We start from the raw sequence: 27,030 nt of genomic DNA, 5'->3' as shown, positions 1-27,030 counted from the left end.
GAATGATTTCTGAAGAATCATGTGCCACTGAAGACTGGAGGAATGATGCTGAAAATTCAGCTTTGCATCACAGGAATAAACGACATTTTAATACATATTCAAATAGAAAACAGTTATTTTGAATTGTAATAATATTTCACATTTTACTGAATTTTTGATCAAACAAGTGCAGCCTTGCTGCAGCATTCATTGTAATAAACTTGTGGTATTTCCAGTGTTATATCAGTCTAGCAGAAAAATACAAATAAAATCAGACACGAGCCAAAGGTCAGATCAAAGCATGGGGCCGAGGCCTTTATTTCCAATGATAGACACACAAGAGGCAAGGCAGTCACTTTTGCTTTCGAGCTTTCTTCGTGGTCCTCTGAGCAGGTGCAGGGCAGAGGTCATCGGCAGGGCTGGCCGTTCTCCTTCAGCTGCTGGCAGCCGTGGCGGATGGGGCAGCGGGGGCGGGAGCGGGACTGGGGTTTGGGTTTGGGTTTGGGTTTGGATTAGGGTTGGGATTGGGATTGGGTTTGGGTTTGGGAGCCGGGTCGGGGACGGTGAAGCAGCCCCGTTTGTGCCACTGCATGTCACGTACACGTCGGACGGACTGCAGCTGTGGTTCTGTGGCTCCCCAGTCGTTCCAGTGTTTGTATTCGCCATGTTCAAACACGAACTGATGCCCGCGGTAGCCAGGGTACATGTAGCCCACCCAACTGAGGAAAGAGATTGAAGTCATTCTCGACTGTGGAAATAGTGTCTCGAAAAATCACTATATCAATTAAGTACATATTTAGGATATGTACACTCTTAAAAATAAGAGTTCCAAAAGGAGGCTTTCGCAGGAATGCCACAGAGGAAGCATTTTGGGTTTCCAAAAGAACCTTACAATGAACAGTTCTTAAAAGAACCATTTTTGTTTCTTAGGCTGAGGAATATTTTAACTTTTTCCACTATAAAGAACGTTATGTGCAATGGAAATGTTCCATGGATCTTAAAGGTTCTTCATGACTCCATGGCAATAAAGAACCTTTATTTTTTTAAGAATGAAGAACCATTTTTGGCTCCCCAAAGAACATGTCAGTGATCAGATTTTAAAAGAACAATTTTTTTCTTAGTGTGAAGAACTTTTTAATAATCTAAAGAACCTTTTTGAAAATGGATGACACTGATAGCTTGTGGATTTATTTGCTGTACTAGAAGTCAACATGAAACAGCATTTGAACCCAATCAATTTACTTTTGTCTCATAAAAAAAAGATATTTAACAATAAAAAAAACACCAGACTTGCTTTTATGATTGGATAAATTGGCCATTTTATGTAAGAATGGAGTCAAATTTGAGTTTGTTGTGGATTGAAACACTTTTTCTAATGTTTTTGTTCATTTTCGGTTTTTGTTATTTTGAATGATAATTTATTCTTTTTTAATTTTAGTTAAAGTTTGAATAAATTAGATGTTTTTTGTCATTTTTATTTATTCATTTAAAAAAAATTATATTAAATAATTTATTAAGTATTAGTGTTTAGTGTTAACCTAAACTAAATGAGAAATGTTTTATTTTAGTTCATGTTATTTCAAGTAACTTTTTTTTCTGGTTATAGTTTTAGTTTTAGTTAACAATAATAAACGAGTAGAGCATGGCACCAAGAACGGCAAATGTAAAACTTGAGTGCATAATTATTAGAAATGTTGAAAACAGTTGTTGTGCTTAATATTTTTTGTGAATTAGAAATCTTTTGCAGCGTTATAAATGTCTTTATTGTCACTTTTTGATCTAATGCGTGTTTGCTGAATTAAAAAATAAAATAAAATTGACCCCAAACTTTTGAAAGGTAGTTTCTTTCAAATAACATGCACTGATGACCAGGAAAATGTATTTAGGAAGTAAAAAGAGAGTACATTTTGAGATCACATTGACTTTAAACATACAGACTGTTTGTAATAAGGACAAATAAGGACTGAAACAAAAATCAAAATCATCTAAAAAAAAATCAAGCTTCATGAGTTAATGGTCTTTGGATAGCAGCGGCAAGAAAACAATCTCAAACAAATTCTCAAACTCACGTTCCGTTGACAGCTTTGGCACTGGCCACACGGTCCTGGAAGCCATGAACCCACAAGCTGGGAATGTCATCATCCACGATTTCCATCTTTCTCCCGGCAAAGCTGCAGTTCTCGAACAGATGTAGTTTGTGTTCTGCGCTGTCCTAGTATTAGAGCATAAACACTAGACTCAATGGGTCGCGACAGAAGAGCAGATCTTTAAGCAGGTGTGAGGTGTGAACGTGTCTCTCACCACTTTCAGAGGTCTCATGGACAGGAGGCAGTAGCTCTTCTGGCTGTTGGTCCAGGAGGACCAGCGAGGATATTCTCCCTTCTCCAAAACAAACTGCTCTCCCAGAAAGCCCTTCTGCTCAAAGGCGACCCATCTATGACAAGATCATCAAGATCAGGACGGATAAATGGATGATTCCTTTTGATTAAAGCAGGGATTCACAAACTTTCTTTCTCAGCCAAATCCCTTTCAACATAAATATTTACTTGAAGAACCCCTGAGATTTTAAGTTAATATTTCAATAATTTAACAATTTCTGATGTTGGTTAATGGTCACGTGACATGCAGGTAAAGCTGTGTTATTTTAGTGTCATTTATATACTATTATAGCTAGTACCAATTATAGTTTTTAAAAATATTTTGAACTAAGTTTTATTTTTATATTCATTTTCATTTTAGCTGAAGTTTTAGTAGTTTTCACTGTTTTTTATTTTTATCTTTATATAGGTTGTTTAGTTTGAGTTATTTTAGTACTTCAACTTAATAAAAATTACATTTATAAATGAAAATGAGAAATGTTTACTAGAATAAAAAGTTATTTTAAAGTTTTATTATTTGCTATTTCATTTCATTTCATGTTTATTTTATTTCAAGTAAATACTTATTTATGGTTTTAGTTAAGGACAATAACCTTGAGGTAAACAAATATAATATTTCAGATATTTCAATAGCTCTTACATTTTGTGACTTAAAGACCCTCTATATGATATAATGCTAACAGAATTATAACTATATCTAAATTACATTCAGAAACTGAAGCCGTTATTTACGTTTTATTAAATGTCCAGATAGGTAAAATAATAAATCACAGTTCATTTTGTGATTCCAGAGGTTTTAAGAACTGCTTGTTCTAAACAAACATTATAGAGGAGAAAAAAGAAACATGATTTCATCTTTATATCCTTATTGTATTTTTGCATATATTATATTATATTATTATCAATTTTAAGAAAGGTCTGGTTGAGAAGCACTGATATAAGTAGTCCATTGAGTTGGATGTTATAATCATCTGAAGTCATATGCTATCATTTGTGTGCGAAACTTCTTCTACTGTATAGTTCTCCTATAGACAAATCCAGTTTGCCAATATTTAAACTTTTGCTTTCAAGAACAGTCTGAACATTCTGCATTCCTTCTTTTGTGGTTGTAGATAATGTGGTTTGACGGTAGAGAACATGCACTCACGGGCAAGACTCAACTATGATTGATCCAACTTTTTCCAAGTTCTTCTCAATCAAGTCCTTGCATTCTGCTGACAGCTCGACCTTTTTTCCACAGAAGTTCTCGAATTCAAACAGTGAGACCTGTTAAGATGATTCAACACATTTTAAGTCATAAACTCTTTGTCATAAACTCTACACTGTAAAAAAAGTTCCGTAAAATTTACGGTAAAAAAACGGCAGCTGTCGTTGCCGGAATTTTACCGCAAAAAGTACGGTAGCAACGTTTTAGGTTTTACGGTTTTACCTTAAATTTACAGTTAAATACTGTAATTTCATTAACTGATATAATGTTAATATACCAACCAATTGAAGTACTGAAATCTGTTTTGTACCATTGTAATACACTGATAACCACCAAATGCAGGTGGTGATGAGAAAGTCACATGATGAACCAAAGCCCATCACAAGCAGCTTTTAAGTAATAACATATATAGAAGGTGCACAGTGTCATTCACACAAACACTAAACACCATCACGGTAACACACATGAAACTGAAATAATGCAATGAACATTCATTTAACAACATTAGGTGTAACACACAACCCTAATATACAAAACTGATAAGAAAAAACTAAGAAGGAACATAGTTATTTCAACAAAAAAACATCCAATTTGAAATGTAACGCAGGGAATTCTGGGAATGTCAATTTACGGTTATTCACTGTAAATTATAAAGTCTTTTTCACTTCCAAAAACGGTATACTACCGTAAAATTAATGTCCAATACATGTAATGTCCAATACAGTTTTCACCGTATATAGTAAGGGAATTTACCGTTAACCATTTAACAGGTTTTTACTGTAGCATTTTTACAGTCTTTTACCGTTAAATTCACGGTCATTTTTTACAGTGTATAAGTCATAAACTCTTTGTCATAAACTCTATAAGTCATAAACTTTTTCATTCATGAAAAAACTAGCAGAATTTGTGTAAATAATTTGTAAAAACATTTATGTAAATTGTCATTCATTTTAATGAAGAACTTCTTTCTGCTCTTGTTTCCCCTAGACAGCAATGAAATTAAATGAAGAACAAGAGGACATATTTGCTGTTCAGAATTTTCTTCTGAAGACAACGTCTCAAACTGTGTTCAAATTTGTCAGCATCAAAGTCTGCAATCAAAAGTCAAGATATCTCAATATTAAAGGAATAGTTCGCCCAAAATTGAAAATTGACTCAATGACCCTTAGGCCATGTTAGATGTAGATGAGTTTGTTTCTTCATCATTAGATTCGGAGAAATGTAGCATTGCATCACTTGCTCACCAATGGATGCTCTGCAGTGAATGGGTGCCGTCAGAATGAGAGTCCAAACAGCTGATAAAAACATCACAATAATCCTCAAGTAATCCATCATTTTTAACTTTAAACCGTTGCTTATGACCAAAATATGAGTCCACTTGTGGATTATTGTGATGTTTTTATCAGCTGTTTGGACTCTCATTCTGACGGCACCCATTCATTGCAGAGGATCCATTGGTGAGCAAGTGATGCAATGCTACATTTCTCCAAATGTGTTCTGATGGAGAAACAAACTCAGTACATTTTTATATTCCTTCATAGACTCTTACTGTGTGTCAGCTATGGGCATGTTGTGTCTGTTTTTGCAAGAATCCATTCAGTCTCAGGAGCTATAAAAGAGTTTCCTCTGGGCTTTTTGTCTGTGAAAAATAACTGTATAAATGAGTACATTTGGACCTTGTAAACCGCTCCTGCTCCTCCTTGGCTCTTCCCAGCAACCTGCTGATCTGGGACTCCCTGCTGATCCGACATCTCTCCACCTGTCAAAAACACAAACACACGTCAGAGATGAGAACAAAATGTTTCTGAATAGGGTCACACACCAGCCATTGCTGCGAGAGAGCTAAAAACACGAGAAGAGTAAATAACTCTTGAACCAAAAGAAAACAAGAGATTTAATCTAAAGTGGATGGCCACAAAGCACATTTGGACACTTATAAATACATAAATATTGCATTAGATAACAAAATATCAAAACAAGAGGCATTTGTTTTGAAGAAATATGCATAATCATGCAAAATATTCATAACTGATATGAACGTTTTTTTTTTTTAACAAAACACAACTTGTGTTTCCCCAAAATTAAACAGGTAAACATATTCCTTAAGCAGCTATTTATAAAACTGAAAGTATTATTACATTATTGTAACATTATATATATTGTGTTTGTAAAACTATGTTCTTGGTAGTAGGGGAAAAACAAAACAATGACTGAAAACAACGTCTTACAAAAACAAAACAAAGACTGAAAAACTTCAGAAGGGACACAATTAAACATAGCTTATTATGCTCATTATTGTAACATGTATTGTGTTTGAAAAAAATGTTTTTGGTAGGACGGCCAAAACAAAACAAAACAAAACAAAACAAAACAAAACAAAACAAAACAAAACAAAACAAAACAAAACAAAACAAAACAAAACAAAACAAAACAAAACAAAACAAAACAAAAAACACTGACTGAAAAACATTCAGAAGGGACACAATTAAACATAGCTTACTATGCTCATCATTGTAACATGTATTGTGTTTGAAAAAATGTTTCTGGTAGGACGGCCAAAACAAAACAAAACAAAACAAAACAAAACAAAACAAAACAAAACAAAACAAAACAAAACAAAACAAAACAAAACACTGATTGAAAAACATTCAAAAGGGACACAATTAAACTCTGCTTATTATGCTCATTATTGTAACATATCTATTGTAATTGTAAAAATGTTCTTAGTCGGATGGCAAAAATAAAACAAAACAAAACAGCTAACAAAATGCGAATGCATCTTTCTTTTCAATTCACAAAAAAGAGGTTTGTTATAGGTTTTAAACTAAAACAATAGATCTAGCGATGACAATGAAGACAAAAACATTTTGTAAACTTTCTTGTTTTAGCAATAAAAGGTTGGATCAAATAGATTAGTCTTGATCAAGGACAAATCTCTCTAAAAAAGATTTTCCTTTCTCTTTTATACCAATTTCTGTATTTCAATTACACTGCATTAGGTATCCAATTAAAAAACCTAAGACAGATTTCTATGACAATGATATTTAGTTTCTTTTTTTCTGCCAGCACACATGAAAAGTAAGACTTCAGATGAAGGCTGAACATATCTTTACCTGTTTACGGAAGTCCTTCACCTTCGGCAGTTCTCACCCCTCCACTCTCTCTCAGCGTGTGTGTGTATGAGGGTGTGTGTGTGTGAGGAGTGTGTATGGAGGTGAGGGTGCGCTGGGCGAGTGGAGGGGACCTGGGGGGTATTTATGGTTTAATTCCGTCCACAGCAGCAGAAATGGGTTGGGCGTCGATTGCTGTTGATGCAGCAAGTCTGTCGTTCGAATTTGTGTCCATCAGACTGCCTCTCAATAGTCTGTGAGTTGGCAGGAGTTGCCCGCAGCCACCAGCTTGCTCTGCTGCCAGCATGGGTACAGCGGGCACAGACAGGGCGCGAGCCAAGAGGATTCAGACAGGATCAACTTCTGTCATCACAACCCTGCTCACTATCCCCTCTCTCTCTCTCTCGCTCTGGTCTCACTGCCTCTCAGAGCCCAAACCCACGCCACAGATCTGGGCCATTCATCCTCATTTGATGGATTCTCAAAATTAGTCATTGTTTTCTATAATTGTTTGCCCAAGAAAAGTATGCATGTAAAAAAAAAAAAGAAACTTGAAATTAACAAGTGAATAAAAAAGGGCTTAATTTTGCTTTAAAATGTAGTTAAATATAACTTAAATAGAATTTTAAAAGCTTGGTCGATGCAAGTAAATGTATATCCCACTACCCACTATAACCCACTATATTAAATTCAATATATTTAAATTCAACAAACTGCATTTACAAAAGACTAGGGATGCACCTTACAAAAAAGCAAATCAATTATTATTTAATAAAAAAAACAACAACTTTGAAATCACATTTGAAATCAGTAAATAAATTACAAATGGCTTAATTTTGGTATAAAATGTACACTGTAAAAAAATCTGTAAAATTTACGGTAAAAAACCGGCAGCTGTGGTTACCGGAATTTTACCGTAAAAAATACGGTAGCAACGTTTTAGGTTTTACGGTTTTAACTTAAATTTACAGTCAAATACCGTAATTTCATTAACTGATATAATGTTAATATACCAACCTATTGAAGCACTGAAATCTGTTTTGTACCTTTGTAATACACTGATAACCACCAAATGCAGGTGGTGATGAGAAAGTCACATGATGAAACAAAGCCCATCACAAGCAGTTTTTAAATAATAACATATATAGAAGGTGCACAGTGTCATTCACACAAACACTAAACACCATCATGGTAACACACATGAAACTGAAATAATGCAATAAACATTCATTTAACAACATTAGGTGTAACACTCAACCCTAATATACAAAACTGATAAGAAAAAACTAAGAAGAAACATCAAATTTGAAATGTAACGCAGGGAATTCTGGGAATGTCAATTTACGGTTATTCACTGTAAATTATATGGCCTATTTCACTTCCAAAAACGGTATACTACCGTAAAATGAATGTCGAATACATGTAATGTCCAATACAGTTTTTCACCGTATATAGTAGGGGAATTTACCGTTAACCATTTAACAGCTTTTTACAGTAGCATTTTTACAGTCTTTTACCGTTAAATTCACGGTCATTTTTTACAGTGTAGTTAAAAGTATCAAAAAGTTAATACATACATTTTTTAAATTAAATTTAAAATGTGCACTTACAAAAGACAAGGGATGCACCTTAAAAAACTAAATCAATTATTAAGTAATTAAAAGAAACTCTTTTTTTCACATCAAATCAAATCTACAAATAAATTAAAAATGGCTTAATTTTAATACAACTTATTAAATGTATCAAATTAGTATATATTTTTTAAATTCAACTTAAATAGCATTTTAAAAAGACTTTGGGTGCACCTTAAAGGAAATTATCAATAATTAAAAAAAGTCTTAATTTAGATTTAAAATGTAGTTAAATGTAACAATAAATGAATATGATCTACTGTTATAAGGATTGTTTTCATAGCTCTATCACTGATCTCTGATACCTACTGATATCTCAGTCCTGCAGCACACACGCAAGCAGTATATACAAAGACAAACTTGCTTCCCATTTAGAAATATATTTAATGAATTCATATTTTATAAAACACAATTCATGTTTCCCAACATTAAACAGGTAAACATTTTCCTCCAGCAGCAATTTACACAGCTGAAGTCTAAAAATAAACATGACCGAAAAACATTTCAAAAGGAACACAGACACAACTTATTAGACATTATCGTATCTCTGATTTGTGTTTGTAAAAGTGTTCTTGGCAGGACTGAAAAGACATGGGCAACAAAAACAAAACCTCATAAATGACAATCAGTCAGATCCAAGCACATCAGCTGATGCTTTTCTGCACACTAGCTTTGATTAGAGTAGAAACATAGAGAATCAAATAAAAGAATGAACTGAATGAGATCAAAATACCATCAAATGATGCTTATGAATTGCTCTTAAAGGAATGGCTCGTTGTAAACAGAATGAACACAATTCAGAGAAAACAAAAGGTTTCATATAGCAATGCCATAATGAACATCTTAAGATCAGACTTTTAGAAACACGATATTTAAAATCAGAAAAATCTAACTCAAATGCAATTTAATGCCTAAGAGCCCTAAGGCACCTTTTCCAGTGGTCTGACTCATTTAAAGTGCATTGTAGCATGAAGCTATACTGATTTCCGCTTCTCGACGATCAGGGATGAACAGAAGATACGTGCATTTGGCCCCTGATCGAACTGGAGGAACTTGAATTTAACCATCCTCACTTTAGATAAAACATCTGCTGGATTAATAAACGTAAACAAAATGAAAATGAACAGCACTTGCTTTTTAAACACACACTCTTTTGCCGATTATAACGCTGCCAGATTATGACAGACTTTCATGTAAAAATTAAAAATGTGCATAACAGGACGCCATCTTGGCAAAGCCTTCAAACTCCAGGACTTGTACTCAAAATAGTCTGATACTCAGTCAGCATGAGAATGAAAGATCTTTGCACTTCTCATTCACGTAAGTCAGTTCCTTTGGCATCTTTGTGGCATCACACAGACTTCCTCTGCAGCGGACTTCCTCTTAAACTGCATCAAACCTGTGAGGAAAGACAACAGGTTAATAATAATAATAATTCATTACATTTATATAGCGCTTTTCTAGGCACTCAAAGCGCTTTACATTGTCAGGGGTATCTCCTCATCCACCACCAGTGTGTAGCATCCACCTGGATGATGCGACGGCAGCCATAGTGCGCCAGAACGCCCACCACACACCAGCTTATTGGTGGAGAGGAGACAGAGTGATGAAGCCCGTCAGTAGATATGGGGATTGTTAGGAGGCCATGATGATCAGAGGCCAATGGGCAAATTTGGCCAAGATACCGAGGTCACACCTCTACTCTTTTCAAAAGACATCCTGGGATTTTTAATGACCACAGAGAGTCAGGACCTCGGTTTAACGTCTCATCCGAAGGACGGTGCTTGTTGACAGTATAGTGTCCCCGTCACTGTACTGGGGCATTAGGACCCACACAGACCACAGTGTGAACACCCCCTGCTGGCCTCACTAACACCTCTTCCAGCAGCAACCTAGTCTCCCATCCAGGTACTGACCAGGCTTAGCCCTGCTTAGCTTCAGTGGGTAACCAGTCTTGGGCTACAGGATGATATGGCTGTGACAAACATCATTTAATGTACTCTTGAAACTGTAAGAAGAACTAAATTAAGTGATATATATGTGGATTTTGTCTCCCTCTACTGGAGATGAAGGGAACAAATATAATGCAAATATTCCAGGATTTTCAGGAAAGTTTCAAGAAGCTTCATTATTTATGTAATCAGAGAACTGGATCGGTGATTCCTGCAAATACACAGACCTGAGCTTCACGAGCTTCATGCTTCACTTTCAGGTTGACTCATTCGCTTCTTGGATTTGAGCTCAAGCAGCCAGGAGGGTGAAGAGCCGGACCTGGATTTACATGAATCACAATAATTACATTTGACATAATGATGAATGTAATAAGAATGATCTGAATGGCGTATTCAGACAAATGTGCTAAATGAAGCATCATAATATGTGGCACCGTAAAACATGATGTGCATCAAAGATAATAAAACACTGAAGCAGCACTATGAAATGAATCCTTTAAAGCTTGACATATGAAATAATAGTCAGAAAGAACTTTTTATTTAATTTTTTGGAAATGGAACAGTTTTTGAACCTTTAGACAAATTAGAAAAATGTTTGCGTGTGTTTTTTGTTGAATATCATAATTGGTGCATCAGGATTTTATACCTCATTTAATATGATGTAGTGAGAATATGGAGGAAATAAACACCCTCGATTTTATTCAGACTACTTACATAAAATGCATATAAATATAATTTTTCACTCTATATCTCCTAATAATATGACTTAGTTATATTATATTTAAATGTTTAGTTTTATGGTAGTTTTAAATCATATAATGCAATGCAATACAATGGTGATTGAGAGATGAACAAATAAAAATTCCTCAAAAGCCTGATGATCATATTTAATAATCACATTTTAACAGGATTTTTCTAAACAATGATCTATGGATAATCAAGTAAACCTAAGTTGCATCAGTCCAGAAAGTGTTCATCAATATACTATAAATATTACTAACAATATGAAAGTTATTCTTACATTTACTTCATAAAAATCAGTAAAGATTTCACAGCAAAAATACACATGAACCATGATCTGATGGTAGATGTTTTTACAATTATAATAAAATTTGTTTTACTAGCTAAAAAGTAGGAACTATCAATCAGACGACAGAAAGCATGTAGTAAATTGTGAACGACAGGTTTTTCAGCAAGGTTTTGATCATGTTGATCATTTAGAAGCCTTAGAAATGTATCAAATATAATACAGTAGGCTCTATAGGGTTAAATCAGCTTAAGAGTTATAAAACACATTGATCTGACAATGAAAATGTGATTGCATCACATTCCATAAGCAATAATAAATCGTTTTTACTGAAAGTTTCTGGTCACACGTACCCACTGTCCTTGGCGTCAACAGGGGGCAGCACTCTAGGGCCGAAGGACCTGGTAGGTGTGCGGGGAGAGCGTGTGGGGACAGACGGAGGCGTCTGCGCTTCTGTTGGATTTACTGTTTCTGTAACTCCACTTCTCCGCTTTAGCTGGGCCTGCGAGAGAAAAACGAGACATGAAGAGTTGATGTGTGACTTCAGAGGGACTTTAGTTAGGTAAAGTGCGAGTGTGACGTGTAGCCAAGTATGGTGTCCAATATTCGGAATTTGGATTTAACCCATCCAAGTGCACACACACACACGCACACACACGCACACACACACACGCACACAGCAGTGAATAGTGAACACGAACACACACACACACACACACACACACACACACACCCCCGGAGCAGTGGGCAGACATTTTTGCTGCGGTGCCCGGTGAGCAGTTGGGGGTTCGGTGCCTTCACACACACAAAGAGAACACACATACACACACACACACACACACACACAGCAGTGAGTAGTGAACACGAACACACACACACACACACACACACAAGGGTCTCACATCAGTCTGGTATTGAGGGTGGAAGAGAGCGTTGGTTATTCACTCCCCCCCCCCGACAATCCCTGCTGGTTCTGAGACTCGAACCCGTGACTTTTGGGTTACAAGTCCGACTCTCTAACCCAGGGGTGCCCAAACTCGGTCCTGGAGGGCCGGTGTCCTGCAGAGTTTAGCTCCAACTTGTCTCCACACATCTGCTGGGAAGTTTCTAGTATTAGTGATTAATACTAGTGATTAGCTTGTTCAGGTGTGTTTAATTGGGGTTGGAGCTAAACTCTGTAGGACACTGGCCCTCCAGGACTGAGTTTGGGCACCCCTGCTCTAACCATTAGGCCACGACTTCCCATAAGCACCTAAAACCAGACATATACCAGCAGGGACATACCTTGAGGGCAGATGGGTCCATCCCAGGAAACACAGGGACTCTCTTGGGCTGGCTCGGGGCTGGAGAGGACGTGACGTCCTGGGACGGTTCCTCTTCTGATTCAGAGTCCGCTCCATTGGACCACTGATCTTTTGCTTCTGTAATATATTGTTTTCTGTCTAATCAATCATTGACATAAAGGTTTGTGGAATTTCTGCAGTTGAAGCATACAGATTCTAAAGGATTTAGACTCTACCCCACTAAATTCCCACTAAAAATGTAACGTAATGTAACTATGATTCAGTGTTAAAAATAAAAACTGCTCTGCACGGGACATCATCTTAATAAATTGTTTTTATTTGTGCTATATGATAAGATGTATGATATGACCTGTGGAGTCACAGAACCTCCAGTCGGGTTGCGTTCCCTCTGTCAGAGAGGGCAGGGCGACTCTCTGTCGTATAGAACGAGACGGTCTGGAACGCTTTATGCTCCGTTTCTTCCCCAGATCAACCTTTGAACGGAAAACTCTGGAGTCCGGTAGAGGAGCTGCAGTCTAATCCAGCATTTCACATGCAAAAATACACACATTAACACAAGTACACAATTCTTTATATCATATTATATTATTTTTATATTATATATACAAATGTAAATAATTATAGTATAAAGATTGTTTTATATTATTTTAAAAGACTTGAGTATAATATAATAGATATGAATTCTAGATAAATTAGTATGAATTCTTATGACATTTTTATCTGTTAAGCAGAAAATTCTAATGATCCTCGTGCATTACAATTTATTACTGTAATACATAATGAACAAAAACTTAATGAATCCTAACTTATAATGGATTTAAAACATTTGAATGGTAGTGTATATAATGCATATAAATACATGAATAAATAAAAATAATCTAAATATAAACATAATATATATAAATTAAAATAAATAAAAATATAAAAACATTTATATATACATATACTGTATATATATATAAAAATCTGATAAAATCATAACTGAAGTGTACCTCAAGAACCGGTAGCGGTTCGGGCTCCTCCTGAATTGGGACGTCTGCTGTGTCTGAATCAGTAGATGTATTTCGTCGTCTGGCCTGAGTCAGTCTCTGTAGGACTTGATTGATTCTGGCCTGTGTAGCGTGACTGAACAGATAAAAACATGAAATCAACCCACATGTAAACTCTACAGCGAGAGAACTGATGTTTGATGCTTTTCATGACCACTAGGGGACAGTCTGAGCAAAACAGATGTCTGATGACATCTGATGATAGTCAAAAGCAGGGCTGTCCAAATTCGGTCCTGGAGGGCCGGTCTCCTGCAGAGTTTAGCTCCAACCCTAATTAAACACACCTGAACCAGCTAATCAAGCTCTTACTAGGCATAGAAACTTCCAGTCAGGTGTGTTGAGGCAAGTTGGAGCTAAACTCTGCATGACACCGGCCCTCCAGGACCGAGTTTGGACAGCCCTGGAGCCTGTACCATGAAGCCGGATTAGCTGGCTAGCCAGGTAAGTTTCAGTTTAGTTTGCACCAATCCTTGGTTTTAAGTACCATGAAAGTGGCTTGGCTTTTAGTGGTGTTCATCACCATAGTAACCAGCTACAGGGCAGGTTATGTTCTGGTTTAGAGATCTCAAACCGAAATCTGACCAATCAGCTTAAGTGACACATGTTTGACGCAATAAAGCCACTCCCCCAGTTTCTCTTACTCCAAATTAAAGGACGCTACATAGTAAAACATTTTTAAAGATAAAATGTCTGATTTTTATTTTTTATAATTATTTTATATGATTTATTTAATGATTATACCCTTAATCCATTACACAAGCTAGCTTAGTTTAATAGTAATTATCAAGCTTTTATTTTAAAGGGGTCATTTGATGCGATTTCAATTTTTCCTTTCTCTTTGAAGTGTTACAAGCTCTTGGTTCATAAAGAAGATCTGTAAAGTTGCAAAGACTAAAGTCTCAAATCCAAAGAGATATTCTTTATAAAAGTTAAGAGTCAAACATGCCTACCTAAAACGGCTCGTTCTAACACGCCCCCACATATCTACCTCACTATGTGGGAAGATTTGCATAACACCGCCCAAATGTTCACGCAAAGAAAGAAGGCGTAACTTTTAGTCTCACTGTAGTTTTGTTGACGCTGCAGCCATGTCGTGAAGGCGCTGTGTGCTTCGTTGAGAAAGCGAAACTACTTTGTTTGGTCTTCCAAAAGAGGACGATATCTGCTTTGTCATGCCTGGAGCTGATCTGTGCTGGTCGCTGAGGAAATACATCAACTTTCACTGTGGACGAAGCGGAATCCAGCCCGGGGTCCGTCACATGTAGTTGCCGCTGATTCGTCGGATCCGCCGGGTGCGCCATTCTCAACCCCGCCACCTCCGCTCACTCTAGCCCGGCCTCAGCTCACGCTAAGCCTGGGCTTCTGCTCACGCTAGCCCGGCCTCAGCTCACTCTATCCCGGCCTCAGCACACGCTAAGCCGGGGCTTTCCCTCACGCTAGGCCGCTGTGTTTTTCGTTGTGAAAGCGAAACTACTTAGTTTGGTCTTCCAAAAGAGGACACGACTACAAATCAGTGGTTAAGTTGTATTTACGACACTGTTCCAGAACAGTTTAACCCAAATATCCAGATGTGTCCAGCGCATTTTATGGAGGGCTGTTTACTGATCCTGGGAGATTAGCGTTAGACTAAAATGCCGGCAGTTCTGACTCACGTAAGTACGTTTTCATTTAAAGGATTTGCCACTGATGATTCAAACGCGAGTTTTGGACAGTGTAGAGTAGCACTTGTTGTTTGTCATTTCTCCGATCATAAATGCAGACAGGGTTTTATGTTTACGCGGCGCGATGCAATGCAACGCAAAGTCTAAAAAGACAGTATAAGTCATTATAATCAGTAATTATGTCCCCACTGGATGCAACAAATGCCTAGTTTGTTGTATTTACGACACTGTTCCAGAACAGTTTAACCCAAATATCCAGATGTGTCCAGCGCATTTTATGGAGGGCTGTTTACTGATCCTGGGAGATTAGCGTTAGACTAAAATGCCGGCAGTTCTGACTCACGTAAGTACGTTTTCATTTAAAGGATTTGCCACTGATGATTCAAACGCGAGTTTTGGACAGTGTAGAGTAGCACTTGTTGTTTGTCATTTCTCCGATCATAAATGCAGACAGGGTTTTATGTTTACGCGGCGCGATGCAATGCAACGCAAAGTCTAAAAAGACAGTATAAGTCATTATAATCAGTAATTATGTCCCCACTGGATGCAACAAATGCCTCGTTTGTAATGGGTTTGAATGTTTTTGTCTCGTCGCTCCGGCCGGGAGAGGGTATCACAGTATTGTACAATATTTCATTACACCAAATACACAAAATAATGTTCTTTTTAGCAGCATCATATGACCCCTTTAAATAAATATAAACCTATAGATAATATGCAAAAATAAATAAGTTTTAGAATCAATAGCTTTAAACATGACTACATATGAGCTTAGATTTTAAAGTGTTTTTATACCTATAAATATTATCAACTCTATAAACGAACTTTACTACTTTTACTTGCACTTATATGGCAAGATGTTTTCTTTAAGTTTTCCTCTTTCCTGGAACGATCGTGTCATCTCATGTAAATGTGTTTAAATTCTTCATATTGTTCAATCTTTTAATCTTTGGTAGTGAATCACACTGACTCTCTCGCAAGAATTGAATCACAGTTTCAAGGCATGTGATTGGCTGTTCATTACTGATGTCACACTTTCAAGTGAACGTGCTCCATTAACTCAGGATCAAGCTTGAGTTGACAGAGAAAGTTGATGATCAGCTTCATGGTACCAACAAAGCCGGATTGGAGTGGTTTGGTTTTGTCAACTCAAAACTAATCCTGTAACCCTGAGTTTGTTCAGCCACCATCATGGTACAGACCCCTGGTCTAAATGTACATATAATGCGGTGTTGGGAAAGATACTTTAAACCAGGGTTATAGTTACTTATAGTTAACTAAACCTATAAAAAACATTTATCTCAATAAAAATAAAAATAAATGTTAACATATAAAAAAGTATTTTATTTCAGGTTTTTCCCCCCCTCTGTATTTCTACTTCAGTATATTTATTTATTTAATTTTCATTTTTTTCTTATATTAGTGTTATATTCCACATCTACTGTGTAATTCCTATGCATGTCTGCACTATGTCCGTACTTTCTTCTGCACTGGAAGCTCCTGTCACCAAGTCAAATTCCTTTGTGTGTAAACATAATAATATAATAATAAAACATAATAAAGCTCGTTCTGAATTCTGACTTCTTGCCAAAGCAACATTTATAATTTTCATTTAGCTTAAATTGATATACTCAATTTAATAAAAACGATATAGACATAAAAAACTACAAAAAATGCAGAAATAAACTAAACCTAACTAAAATTTAACACAAAATGCAAAAATTAAAAACAAATTCAAAATATTGAAAATAAATTATAATAGTATATAAATAATAACAAAACACTGCTTGAACTCACAAGCGCTATTGGATCTATCAGTGAAACATAGCCAGTTATGTAATTTCTTTGATAAATACAAACATTATTTATCTGACACAAAAACAATGTGTATCTCATGTTGTAACACTTTATCAGTTAATTCTGTCTTAATTTAACTTTCGTGGACTTTTAGTTTGTTTCTGTTCAGTCTCCTTTGTTCTAGTCCCCGCCTGTCCTTAGTTGTCATGGTAATTGATATGATTTTGTTCATTCTGTCCAGCTGTGTGTCGTTCATTTTCCTAGCTTGCCTCTGTATTTATCTGCCTGTGTTTTCAGTTTGTTAATGCTATGCTAAGTTTGGTTAAGGGTTTAGTTCGTCATGCAATAAAGTTTACTGTGCATTCTTAATCTTCATCCTGTCGTCTGCCTACACCACATTTAGACTCTGTGACTCATGTAGGATGATGCCAAAGTTGAACACATAAATTTACACTAATATAACTATAAAACCCTAATTTATATAATTTAAATATAAGCATGTACATAAAAAGCAGCATTTAACAAAATAATAATTTTGCTACTAAGAAGATATGAATAAATAATGAGTGATTAATCACTCCATTTTTTTTAAACAGTTCAGTGTAATGAATCATCTAAACAAAATTTGCTAAAATTTTAGTTAAGGGCATTTCAGGAGACTTGAGAGTTTTATTCCCTCAAACTCATTCGGCTGCAAGCCTATGTACACAGAACATAAAAAACACAGCAATATAGTCACCTGACACCGGGGGAAATAAAAATGTGTTACTGGAAAAACTATATTGTTTTGAGACTAAAAAAGTCAGTAGCTTTGCTAGTTTTAGTTAGTAGCTCCACAACACTGATCTAATGCTATTCTCAGATGTTCAAAAGACAACTAAATCAAGTGTAGCGTTAGTTCTGGCAGGTCACGTTAGTCAAGCTCACATCAGCTGACTCTCAGCTGATCCCCAGCTACCTATAGGAATACGACGAGACAATCTAAGCATTCATATATAAGGTCCCTCAGTATTATCAGCAGTTTTCGCATTGCTCAATAGCTAATTACCCTCCTCCATCCCCAGCTCCTCCTCTGTCAGTCGGGATTCAGCCTTCTGATTCTCCTTTGAATCAGACTAATTCTAAAATGTGTACATGAAATTATTGAACTTTAACGATATCTGCAATACATGTATGTTGGTTCTGTTCTGTTTACCCTGGGGGGGTTACCGCTGCTCTCCCTGCTCTCATCCATGCTAGGCTGCATGGATGCGCAGGGAGTTCTTGCCCAGAACAGAACCATACCGCCAATCCAAACTGTATGCTAATTGTCAATCATCTTTGACGATAGTGGTCCTGACAGAAATGTTTATTGTGGCAATGAAAATTATGATGTATCATGTTATAGATATTTCTTACTCATCAACAGTGTCGTTGTTTTCATTTTGTTCGTCGGTTTCCCCGATTAGATTCTCTGTGTCCTGTTCTGCAAATGCATCCTCCTCGGGCTCACCGTCCTTCAACTGACCCTGCAGGGTTTAATGAGAGCAAACAAATACACATACTTCAATACTCAGATTACAGTAAAGTCCTGCTGAAAACACCAGCGTGTTGCCACATTGTATGTTGGGCTGTGGATGCTGGTGTAGCCAACAGGCTTCTTAACCAGCTAAACCAGCTCCACTAGGAAAACCATGCTGGTTGATCATAAGGGTTTTATAAACAGATTGCCAAGACTACCACCAAACCAGCTCAGACCAGTATAGAAAGACTCTAGACTCACCTCAAAGCAGTGTTATTACTTATCTACGATTATAGCTTTAATTAATATTCTGAATTAGAGATTTCTCATTTTGATTTAGTATAATGATGTACTATAAATAAATAAAATATATAATCTTATATATATATTATATAATCAAAATATTAAAATATTTAGAATCTAAATATTAATAAAATCTACAATCGTATCTCAATTCTACTAAAATAACATTGTTCAGATAAATTACATTGTTATTTATTTTCAGTTTATATCGTACTTAAACTTGCAACTTAAACATGCACATTTCAGTTTATACATTTTTTTGAGTTTGCTTTCATCTAATATTTACATTCAAGCTTTATTGCAATTAACCAAAATGTTTTCTTTTTAGTCTTAGTTTTTAGTTAATGATAATAACTCTTTCTAATAATCTCAAAAAAGTACTAATTTACACAAAGGAGTATGTAAAGATCTTGGACTGTGAGGACAGACTTCTTGAAGTTGCAGGTTTTATGTTTTTTTACGTTTAGCTGGCAGAAAATGAACAAACGAGCACCACCAAATGAGTAAATGGTGATCTGAAATTGAAACATAATACATAATTTAAATCACACAACTATAGTCAAACGAGAAATTCCAAAGAGAAGTTAACGTCCTATGACTTGACTTATTGAAGAAGAAGAAGAATATCAATGACCAAAATAAAATATGAAAATATAACACTTAATAAAATATGAAATATTTTATTTGTTCACTTTCATGCCATGTGAAATATTACCTCAAAATCCTCAGGTAAATATTTTAGATCAAAGGGATTCAGCTGACAAAAAAAAAAACAGTTTTCTTCTGCTGTCATAATTTCAATAATGCATGAACCTCATGGCACGACACATTCCTGGAGTCACGCCATTAAAACGAAACTCTGAAGACCAAAATAATTGTAGGTCTCAGTGTTTTTATGATAGATAATATTTTACCAAATGGCTAGAATATTTATACATACATTCAAAATATATTGTTGCATATAACAGACTTGCAGTCACACTTTTGGGAACCATTTCTCACTATTAACTAAATATTAACTATAATTTTTGCCTCAATAAACTCCTAATTTGCTGCATATTAGTTAGTAAGGTAGTTGTTAAGTTTAGGTATGGGGTAGGATTAAGGGATCTAAAATATGGTCATGCAGAATAAGGCATTAATATGTGCTTTATAAGTACTAATAAATATAGTGATATGCATGCTAATAAGCAACTAGTTAATAGGGAGAATTGGTCCCTAAATTAAAGTCTTACCAGAATTGCATAATGCATAAGGCAAAATACAAATTCAAACAGGCAAAAAAAAAAAATGATGATCAGAAAATTTCAATTCACATTCTGTTGTCAGGCATGACTAAAAGTTTTCCTATCATTTTGGTGCTAAGTGATGAGTTAAAACTCACACTCAGCTTACACACACACCCCAAAACCACATACGCTGCAAACAGAAAAGCACCAACAATCCAGGCATACATGTTTTAATGATCACAGGGGCGAAACTGTCCTTTACAAACACAACAAACCCACAAACGCTCTCTCAATCAACCAGACACATCTTTGTACACAGACCAGATACTTTGAATTTCACGTCACTCTGCTGTTTAAAACATGTCAGCGTACAAGAATTGTTACTAGGAAACAAAACACTTCCTCGTAAACAAGCTCTCTGTGAGCAGCACATTAATGTTCATTCTAATAATGTGCAGTCCATCACGAGACAATCCCATAAACATACAACAATGACTGCTGGACTGTATTTCTGATCTGTACACGTTACTCACAATAAACATCCCCTCTTCTGCATCACACCCATCATTCATTTCTCTTCTATACTGATATGGAGTTGGAGGCTCTTAAAGTTGCTGTGTATGATGTATTCAGTGTTGAAGTTAGAAACCGGGGGAAACTGTGAGATGCTTTTGGTATGAGAAAAATATAAGTGTCAAATTATAATGACAAAGACTAGATCAAAATATTAATAACAGTGGTTGGGGGCAATCTAGTGCTGTCAAATTATTAATCGCGATTAATCGCATCCAAAATAAACGTTTTGTTTATATAATATATGTGTGTTGTCACAGTTGCCTTCTGTGGCAAAACGAAGAACACGGAGACGAGGATAAACCACAATCTTTAATCCACAATCCAAAAAGGGTAACACAAGGCAGGCAGAGACACACAAGAAACACAACATCGACATTAATACCAGACGCTAGATACAGGAAAACACAGGGCTTAAATACTCAAACTAAACGAGATAATTAACAAACACAGGTGGATACTAATGAACTAATAATGAAACAATGAGGACATGGAACATGAACATAACCAAAAATGGGCATACATGAGGGAAAACTAAGACATGGGCAGCACATAGACAGAAAACAACAACACAAGACAGGACACAGGTCTGACATTACCTCCCCCTCCCGGAAGGCACGTCCAAGTGCCACATAACATCTACCGGGGAGGGGGGGTGGGCGCTCTGGTGGCCTCTAGAGACGGGCTTACAAGACTGAAGGCCTCCAGGGCCTATCAGACAGTTCAAGGTGCCATGGCGCATAGGGCAGTTCAGGGCGCCATGGCGGAGCAGGGAGCTCAGGAGGCCATGGTGGGCAGACAGTCCGGGGAGCCCTGACGGAGCAAGGAGCTCAGGGAGCCATGGCAGAGCAGGGAGCTCAGGGCGCCATGGCGGATCGGCCTGCGTGGCCTTGGCTAATGGCCCGGCCCCTCCGGCCAGAGCCATATAGTCCCCCCCCCCCAAAAAAAGGGACAAGGGAACAACAGCTCTCTCTGGGCTGGATCTGGGGACTGGAGCCCTTTTTGGGCCATATTCGGTGACTGGAGCCCTCTCTGGACTAAACTTAGGAACTGGAGCCCTCTCTGAGCTAAACTTAGGAACTGGAGCCCTCTCTGGGCTTAACGGGGGAACAGCAGCCCTCCCTGGGCTTGACGTGGAGACAGGAGCCCACTCTGGGCTAAACTCAGGAACAGGAGCCCTCCTTGGGCTACACACAGGAATAGGAGCCTTATTGCAGCTGTCAGGAATAATCTACAGCAAAAGTGATTACAGTTCTATGTCAGCAGCACCACACTCATGAGTCGTGGTACTCTCGTGAATGGCGGTGACAGGGAAGAGAAGAATTGTTGAATAATAAAAATCGTTTTTTTGTTTTCTTTGCACACAAAACGTATTCTCATAGCATCATAAAATTACGGTTGACCCACTGATGTTACATGGACTATTTTAATGATGTCCTTACTACTTTTTTGGGCCTTGAACGCTTCAGTTCCCTTGCTGTCAATGCAGGGTCAAAAAGCTCTCGGATTTCATCAAAAATATCTTCAGTTTTGTTCTGAAGATGAACGAAGGTCTCATGGGTTTGGAACGACATGAGGGTGAGTAATTAATGACTGAATTTTCATTTTTTTAGGTGAACTATCCCTTTAACCAGAATTTGCATGTACATTGGAAAATAATGTGCATGTAAACATGGCTGATGTGCATCTTTAATTTGTGTAGTTACTCACTAGGGAAATTTAGGACTAAATGACTGCTCTGCTGTTCTGAGCACCATTAGAGTCATCCAGTGATATTTTAGTAACAATCCATGAGTCATGCAGCAACTACTGAACTAAAATACGCCATCAAAATTTATTCAGACTAATTTTACCATTCAAAAGTTTGCAGTCAGTAAGATGTTTTTTTTTAAGAAATTATAGTTGACATGAATACATTTAAAATGTTACAGAAGATTTCAAATAAATGCTGTCCTTTTGAACTTTTCTGTTCATAAAAGAATGCTGATGAAAAATGCATCACCGTTTAGGCAAAAATATTAAGCAGTTTTCAATGCTGATAATAAAACATTTCTTGAGCAGCAAATCAGCATATTAGAGTGATTTCTGAAGGATCATGTGACACTGAAGACTGGAGTAATGATGCAGAAAATTCAGCTTTGCATCACAGCAATAAATTACATTTTAAAATATATTCAAATTATATTCTAAAGTATATTAAAATAGAAAACTGTTATTTTAAATGGTAATAATTGTTCACAGTATTACTGTTTTTACTGTATTTTTAATTAAATAAATACAGCCTTGGTGAGCATTAGGGACTTCTTGCAAAAACATTTAAAAATCTTACAGACTCCAAACTTTTGTATGTCCATCTAAAACCTCTGTATAGACACACGCACATGTCTGTGGGATGGGTGCCATATTCACCAAATTGAATTCTGTGAGTTTTGGGTGGATCAAGACCTGTCATGACTGACAGAGATGCATTTAGGTGTAACCTCTCTCTCCCGGGTCAGACAGCTCGTTCTCGCTCCGAGTGGGTCTCGAACCTGGGTCTCCGGCATGGGAGGCGGACGCACTAAAAAGGAGGCTAAAGACTGCAGCCAGTAGCGTCAGTCGCTAGTGCGTCTCTTGAAATCAGGGGAGTGAGGTTTACCTGCACAGCACCTACTGCTGGCCTCCGTTACACTCACCCACACATGTCTGTGGGATGGGTGCCATATTCACCAAATTGAATTCTGTGAGTTTTGGGTGGATCAAGACCTGTCATGACTGACAGAGATGCATTTAGGTGTAACCCCTCTCTCCCGGGTCAGACAGCTCGTTCTCGCTCTGAGTGGGTCTCGAACCTGGGTCTCCGGCATGGGCGGCGGACGCACTAACAAGGAGGCTAAAGACTGCAGCCACTAGCGTCAGTCGCTAGTGCGTCTCTTGAAATCAGGGGAGTGAGGTTTACCTGCACAGCACCTACTGCTGGCCTCCGTTACACTCACCCCCCTAAACCTCCCTCCCATCAGGGTCACGGCACCAATGTAACCCCTCTCCCCCGGGTCCTCACCGCCACACCTCGTTCTCGCTCCGAGTGGGTCTCCGGCATGGGAGGCGGACGCACTAAAAAGGAGGCTAAAGACTGCAGCCACTAGCGTCAGTCGCTAGTGCGTCTCTTGAAATCAGGGGAGTGAGGTTTACCTGCACAGCACCTACCGCTGGCCTCCGTTACATAGGATAAAGAAGATCCAAAATGAGAGGATGAGCAAATTTACGAGTTAATAAAAACAAGCCTAGACAGCTCGAGATTCCGAATTATTCCAGAAGAACTCGCATCCTGTTTAACAGCATCAGATCTGAACACACTGACTCATGCATGTGCAGCGACAGCAATTGTAATCAGATTCTAATGAATAATAATAATAACATTATATTTGCTGAATGAAATGCAATACTTGTATCATACTAATTTTGGGGTGCAGATTCCAAATACAAGTGCCTGTTTTGCTCGAGCACGTCACGCTTGCAAATACATTTGTAGCATTTTTGCTTCTGATAACCATTTGTAAGGTGAAGAAGTCTTGTATTTATCCCTTTGTATTATCCCAGATTATGACTCTTTCTTTAACTCTCAGCCTATTTTCATGTGCATGAATGATTCTGAAGACATTAGTATATGCCTATATAATTATATAGTTATAATTATGACCAATGACAGAAGAAAACGCAAACATGACCCAGATGTTTTCTGCTACATCTGCGGGTGTTTTACTACATTCAAAATGCTTATCGTGCATATTTTGTAATGTTCTATGACAATAAATGGGATATTTGAACAAATTTTTCCCAGTCCTTTACAGATTGTAAGTTACATGACATATTTTGAATACTTATTGTTGTCATTAAAAACTTTTGACATTTGACTGCTTTTGTTATTTTGATACATAAATTGAAAAATCTTCATTCTTATTTAGTGAAAAAACTGTATGGCATGGAAAGTTTTCATAGAGTGTTTTTTATTATTATTTTTTTTTTAACTCAGCATCATCAATTTAGGCACTATTAGGGCTTTTTTAGCCATTCGGGAGATTTTTTTTCAATCAACACCAAATCTTTCACAAAGCAATGCTTTATGCATATTTTGAGAGCATGCAGTAAAAACATTTGTGAATGGACTATTGAAGATATTTTAAAGAAAGTGCAATGCCTTAAAGATTGGATGACAGAGCAAGAAGAAACAGAAGAAAGAGCAGAAAACTTTCAGCATAGTCTTACATTATTTGAGTTTGACGCAGTCGTGCGTTTGCGCAGGGAAAAACGCTGCCGACTTTGCCGAGAGAGATTTCGAAGAGACTGTCGACCACGAGCCGCAAAACTTCTCAGCGGTGAGATGGCCCTCTCAAACCTTCCCACTCGTTCTTCATCCTCCTCTTCCTCGATTACTCCCTCACGCTCCAAAGCACCCGACATCAACTCCACCGCCTCCTGTAACGAGCGACGCATGTTGCCCACCCATCCCGACACCTGCGTCTGCGCCTCGGACAGTTTGTTACCCAAGAACTGCATCTTATTTCACTCAACTGACAGAGTATGTTGAGAAAGTCAATGGTATCTGGCAGGAAACAGCTCGTTTTTTGGGAAAAATCCCAGATATGAGGTCTAGAGGGCGTTATAGCCAACATGCATCGGCATCTCTGTAGGCATCTTGATTTGTGTTCCAAATTGGACCAGACTTTATGTCAATGCCCATCACAGAAAGCACTTCAGGTTGTCAATCAATCCTAGACGCTCTTCTAGCACCTTCCTCCGCAAAACGCATTTAATGTCAATCCATTCTGCAGCTGAACTTCTCTTCTTGTTTAGATGAGGTAGAAACACAAATCTGGGAATACAATCTTCTGACACTCAGATATTAAAGTCTCGTAAGCTTCACTCTTGTGCAATTCCCCCAGATCTCAATGGAAAAACATAGCAGCACTCCGGCAAGCCCACTGCTTACGCTTGACACGCTGCAGGTACGAACAGGTACCGGAAACAGACACAGCCCTCAAATGAGTGACAACATCCCTCAGAGAGAGAGAGAGAGGAAGGGGGAAGGGATGAAAGAAGATCAAGGACATTTATGTGTCACTGCATTTGAAATAGTAAAATAGAGACGGACTGAGAGAGAAAATAGGAAAAAGTTTTATGTGGGAACCTTTCTGTATCTGTGAACTTTGGAAGAGAAACTCTAAACCACAAAACCCTTATGCAAACTACACTGCTGAATCAGGTGCTTTATACTTCACTGTGCATTAGTTTGACTATTTGTCATGACTAACAGGCTGTGTTTGTCTAATATGAGCCATAGCGTGTGTGTATGCAATAAACTCTACTTGACACCAGCTGTTACGCTTAAAGTAAGTACAGGTTTAACTGGAGGACATTTATTACACACTAAATAATCACACAGGATAAGAAACTCTGTAGTAGCCATTCTAAGTATAAAATAAAGATGCTTGGTAATTGATAGGAATATTTGTATGAAATGGCTTTCACAACACATTTTGCGATAGATAGACAGATAGATAGATAGATAGATAGATAGATAGATACAGTAGATAGATAGATAGATAGATAGATAGATACTTATGCTCATCAAGGGTGCATTTATTTGATCCAAAATACAGTAATATTGTGAAATATTATTATAATTTAAAATAACAGTTTTCTATTTTAATATATTTTAAAATGTAATGTATTCCTGTGATGCAAAGTTGAATTTTCAGCATCATTACTCCAGTCTTCAGAGTCACATGACCCTTCAGAAATCATTCTAATGTGCTGATTTATTATCAATGATGGAAACAGTTAATATTTTTTGGAACCTGTGATACTTTTTTTTCAGGATTACAATGTTACAAAACATTTCTGTTTCAAATAAATATCTTTTTCTGAATTGTCATGTGACAATGAAATCTGTCTGTAATAATGTCTGCTGAATTTTTTTCCAATCACATTTACGTTATAATTACATTTTATTATATTTTATGTTTAATTCTATTTTAAAATATTAAAATAGAAAACGTTTTATTTCTAATCATTAAAAAATTATAATATTTCACAATATTGATCATTTTACTGTATTTTAGCCTTTTTTCAGAGACTTAAAAAAAAAATTACCGATCACAAACATTTGAATGGCAGCGTGTACTTTTTTAAACTTCCACAGCTGAACACATTTAAGCATCTAGCAATGGCATAGCAACTAAAAACGTAAATAGTGTCAGTTTTGATTTCATGTCGACTTCAAGTACTTGAGCAGCATGATTAACTGTAGGGCTGCACGATATATCGAAATTATCGAAATATCGCAAATG

At 37.0% G+C, this 27,030-nt stretch overlaps 2 protein-coding genes across 2 annotated transcripts in view; both read right to left on the bottom strand.

The window, feature by feature from the left end:
• Window positions 1-268: 268 nt before the first annotated feature.
• LOC107557595 (beta-crystallin B3-like) lies at window positions 269-6,813 on the bottom strand. The gene is made up of 6 exons (XM_016241074.1): window positions 6,678-6,813; window positions 5,241-5,323; window positions 3,505-3,623; window positions 2,281-2,413; window positions 2,049-2,191; window positions 269-698 (listed from the first exon to the last, which is right to left on the bottom strand). Exons 2-6 carry the CDS (start codon window positions 5,313-5,315, stop codon window positions 413-415), a joined length of 756 nt encoding a protein of 251 aa, XP_016096560.1. The 5' UTR covers window positions 5,316-5,323; window positions 6,678-6,813; the 3' UTR covers window positions 269-412.
• Window positions 6,814-8,675: 1,862 nt separating this feature from the next.
• The window catches only part of tnks1bp1 (tankyrase 1 binding protein 1), a 36,654-nt gene continuing 18,299 nt past the window's right edge, over window positions 8,676-27,030 (bottom strand). Inside the window, exons 4-10 of the mRNA XM_016241073.1 lie at window positions 18,494-18,603; window positions 13,581-13,713; window positions 12,938-13,103; window positions 12,569-12,705; window positions 11,638-11,786; window positions 10,485-10,576; window positions 8,676-9,704 (exon numbers count right to left, since the gene is read on the bottom strand). Coding sequence (XP_016096559.1) covers window positions 10,501-10,576; window positions 11,638-11,786; window positions 12,569-12,705; window positions 12,938-13,103; window positions 13,581-13,713; window positions 18,494-18,603 — 771 coding nt within the window. The 3' untranslated portion in view covers window positions 8,676-9,704; window positions 10,485-10,500. The remainder of the gene's footprint in view (window positions 9,705-10,484; window positions 10,577-11,637; window positions 11,787-12,568; window positions 12,706-12,937; window positions 13,104-13,580; window positions 13,714-18,493; window positions 18,604-27,030) is intronic.

Source organism: Sinocyclocheilus grahami, unplaced genomic scaffold (genome assembly GCF_001515645.1).
Source record: "Sinocyclocheilus grahami isolate Dianchi unplaced genomic scaffold, SAMN03320097.WGS_v1.1 scaffold609.1, whole genome shotgun sequence".
Classification (NCBI taxonomy): Eukaryota; Metazoa; Chordata; class Actinopteri; order Cypriniformes; family Cyprinidae; genus Sinocyclocheilus; species Sinocyclocheilus grahami.
Note: the sequence above shows the minus strand (reverse complement) of the source record. Positions and strands in the feature narration are given on the sequence as shown.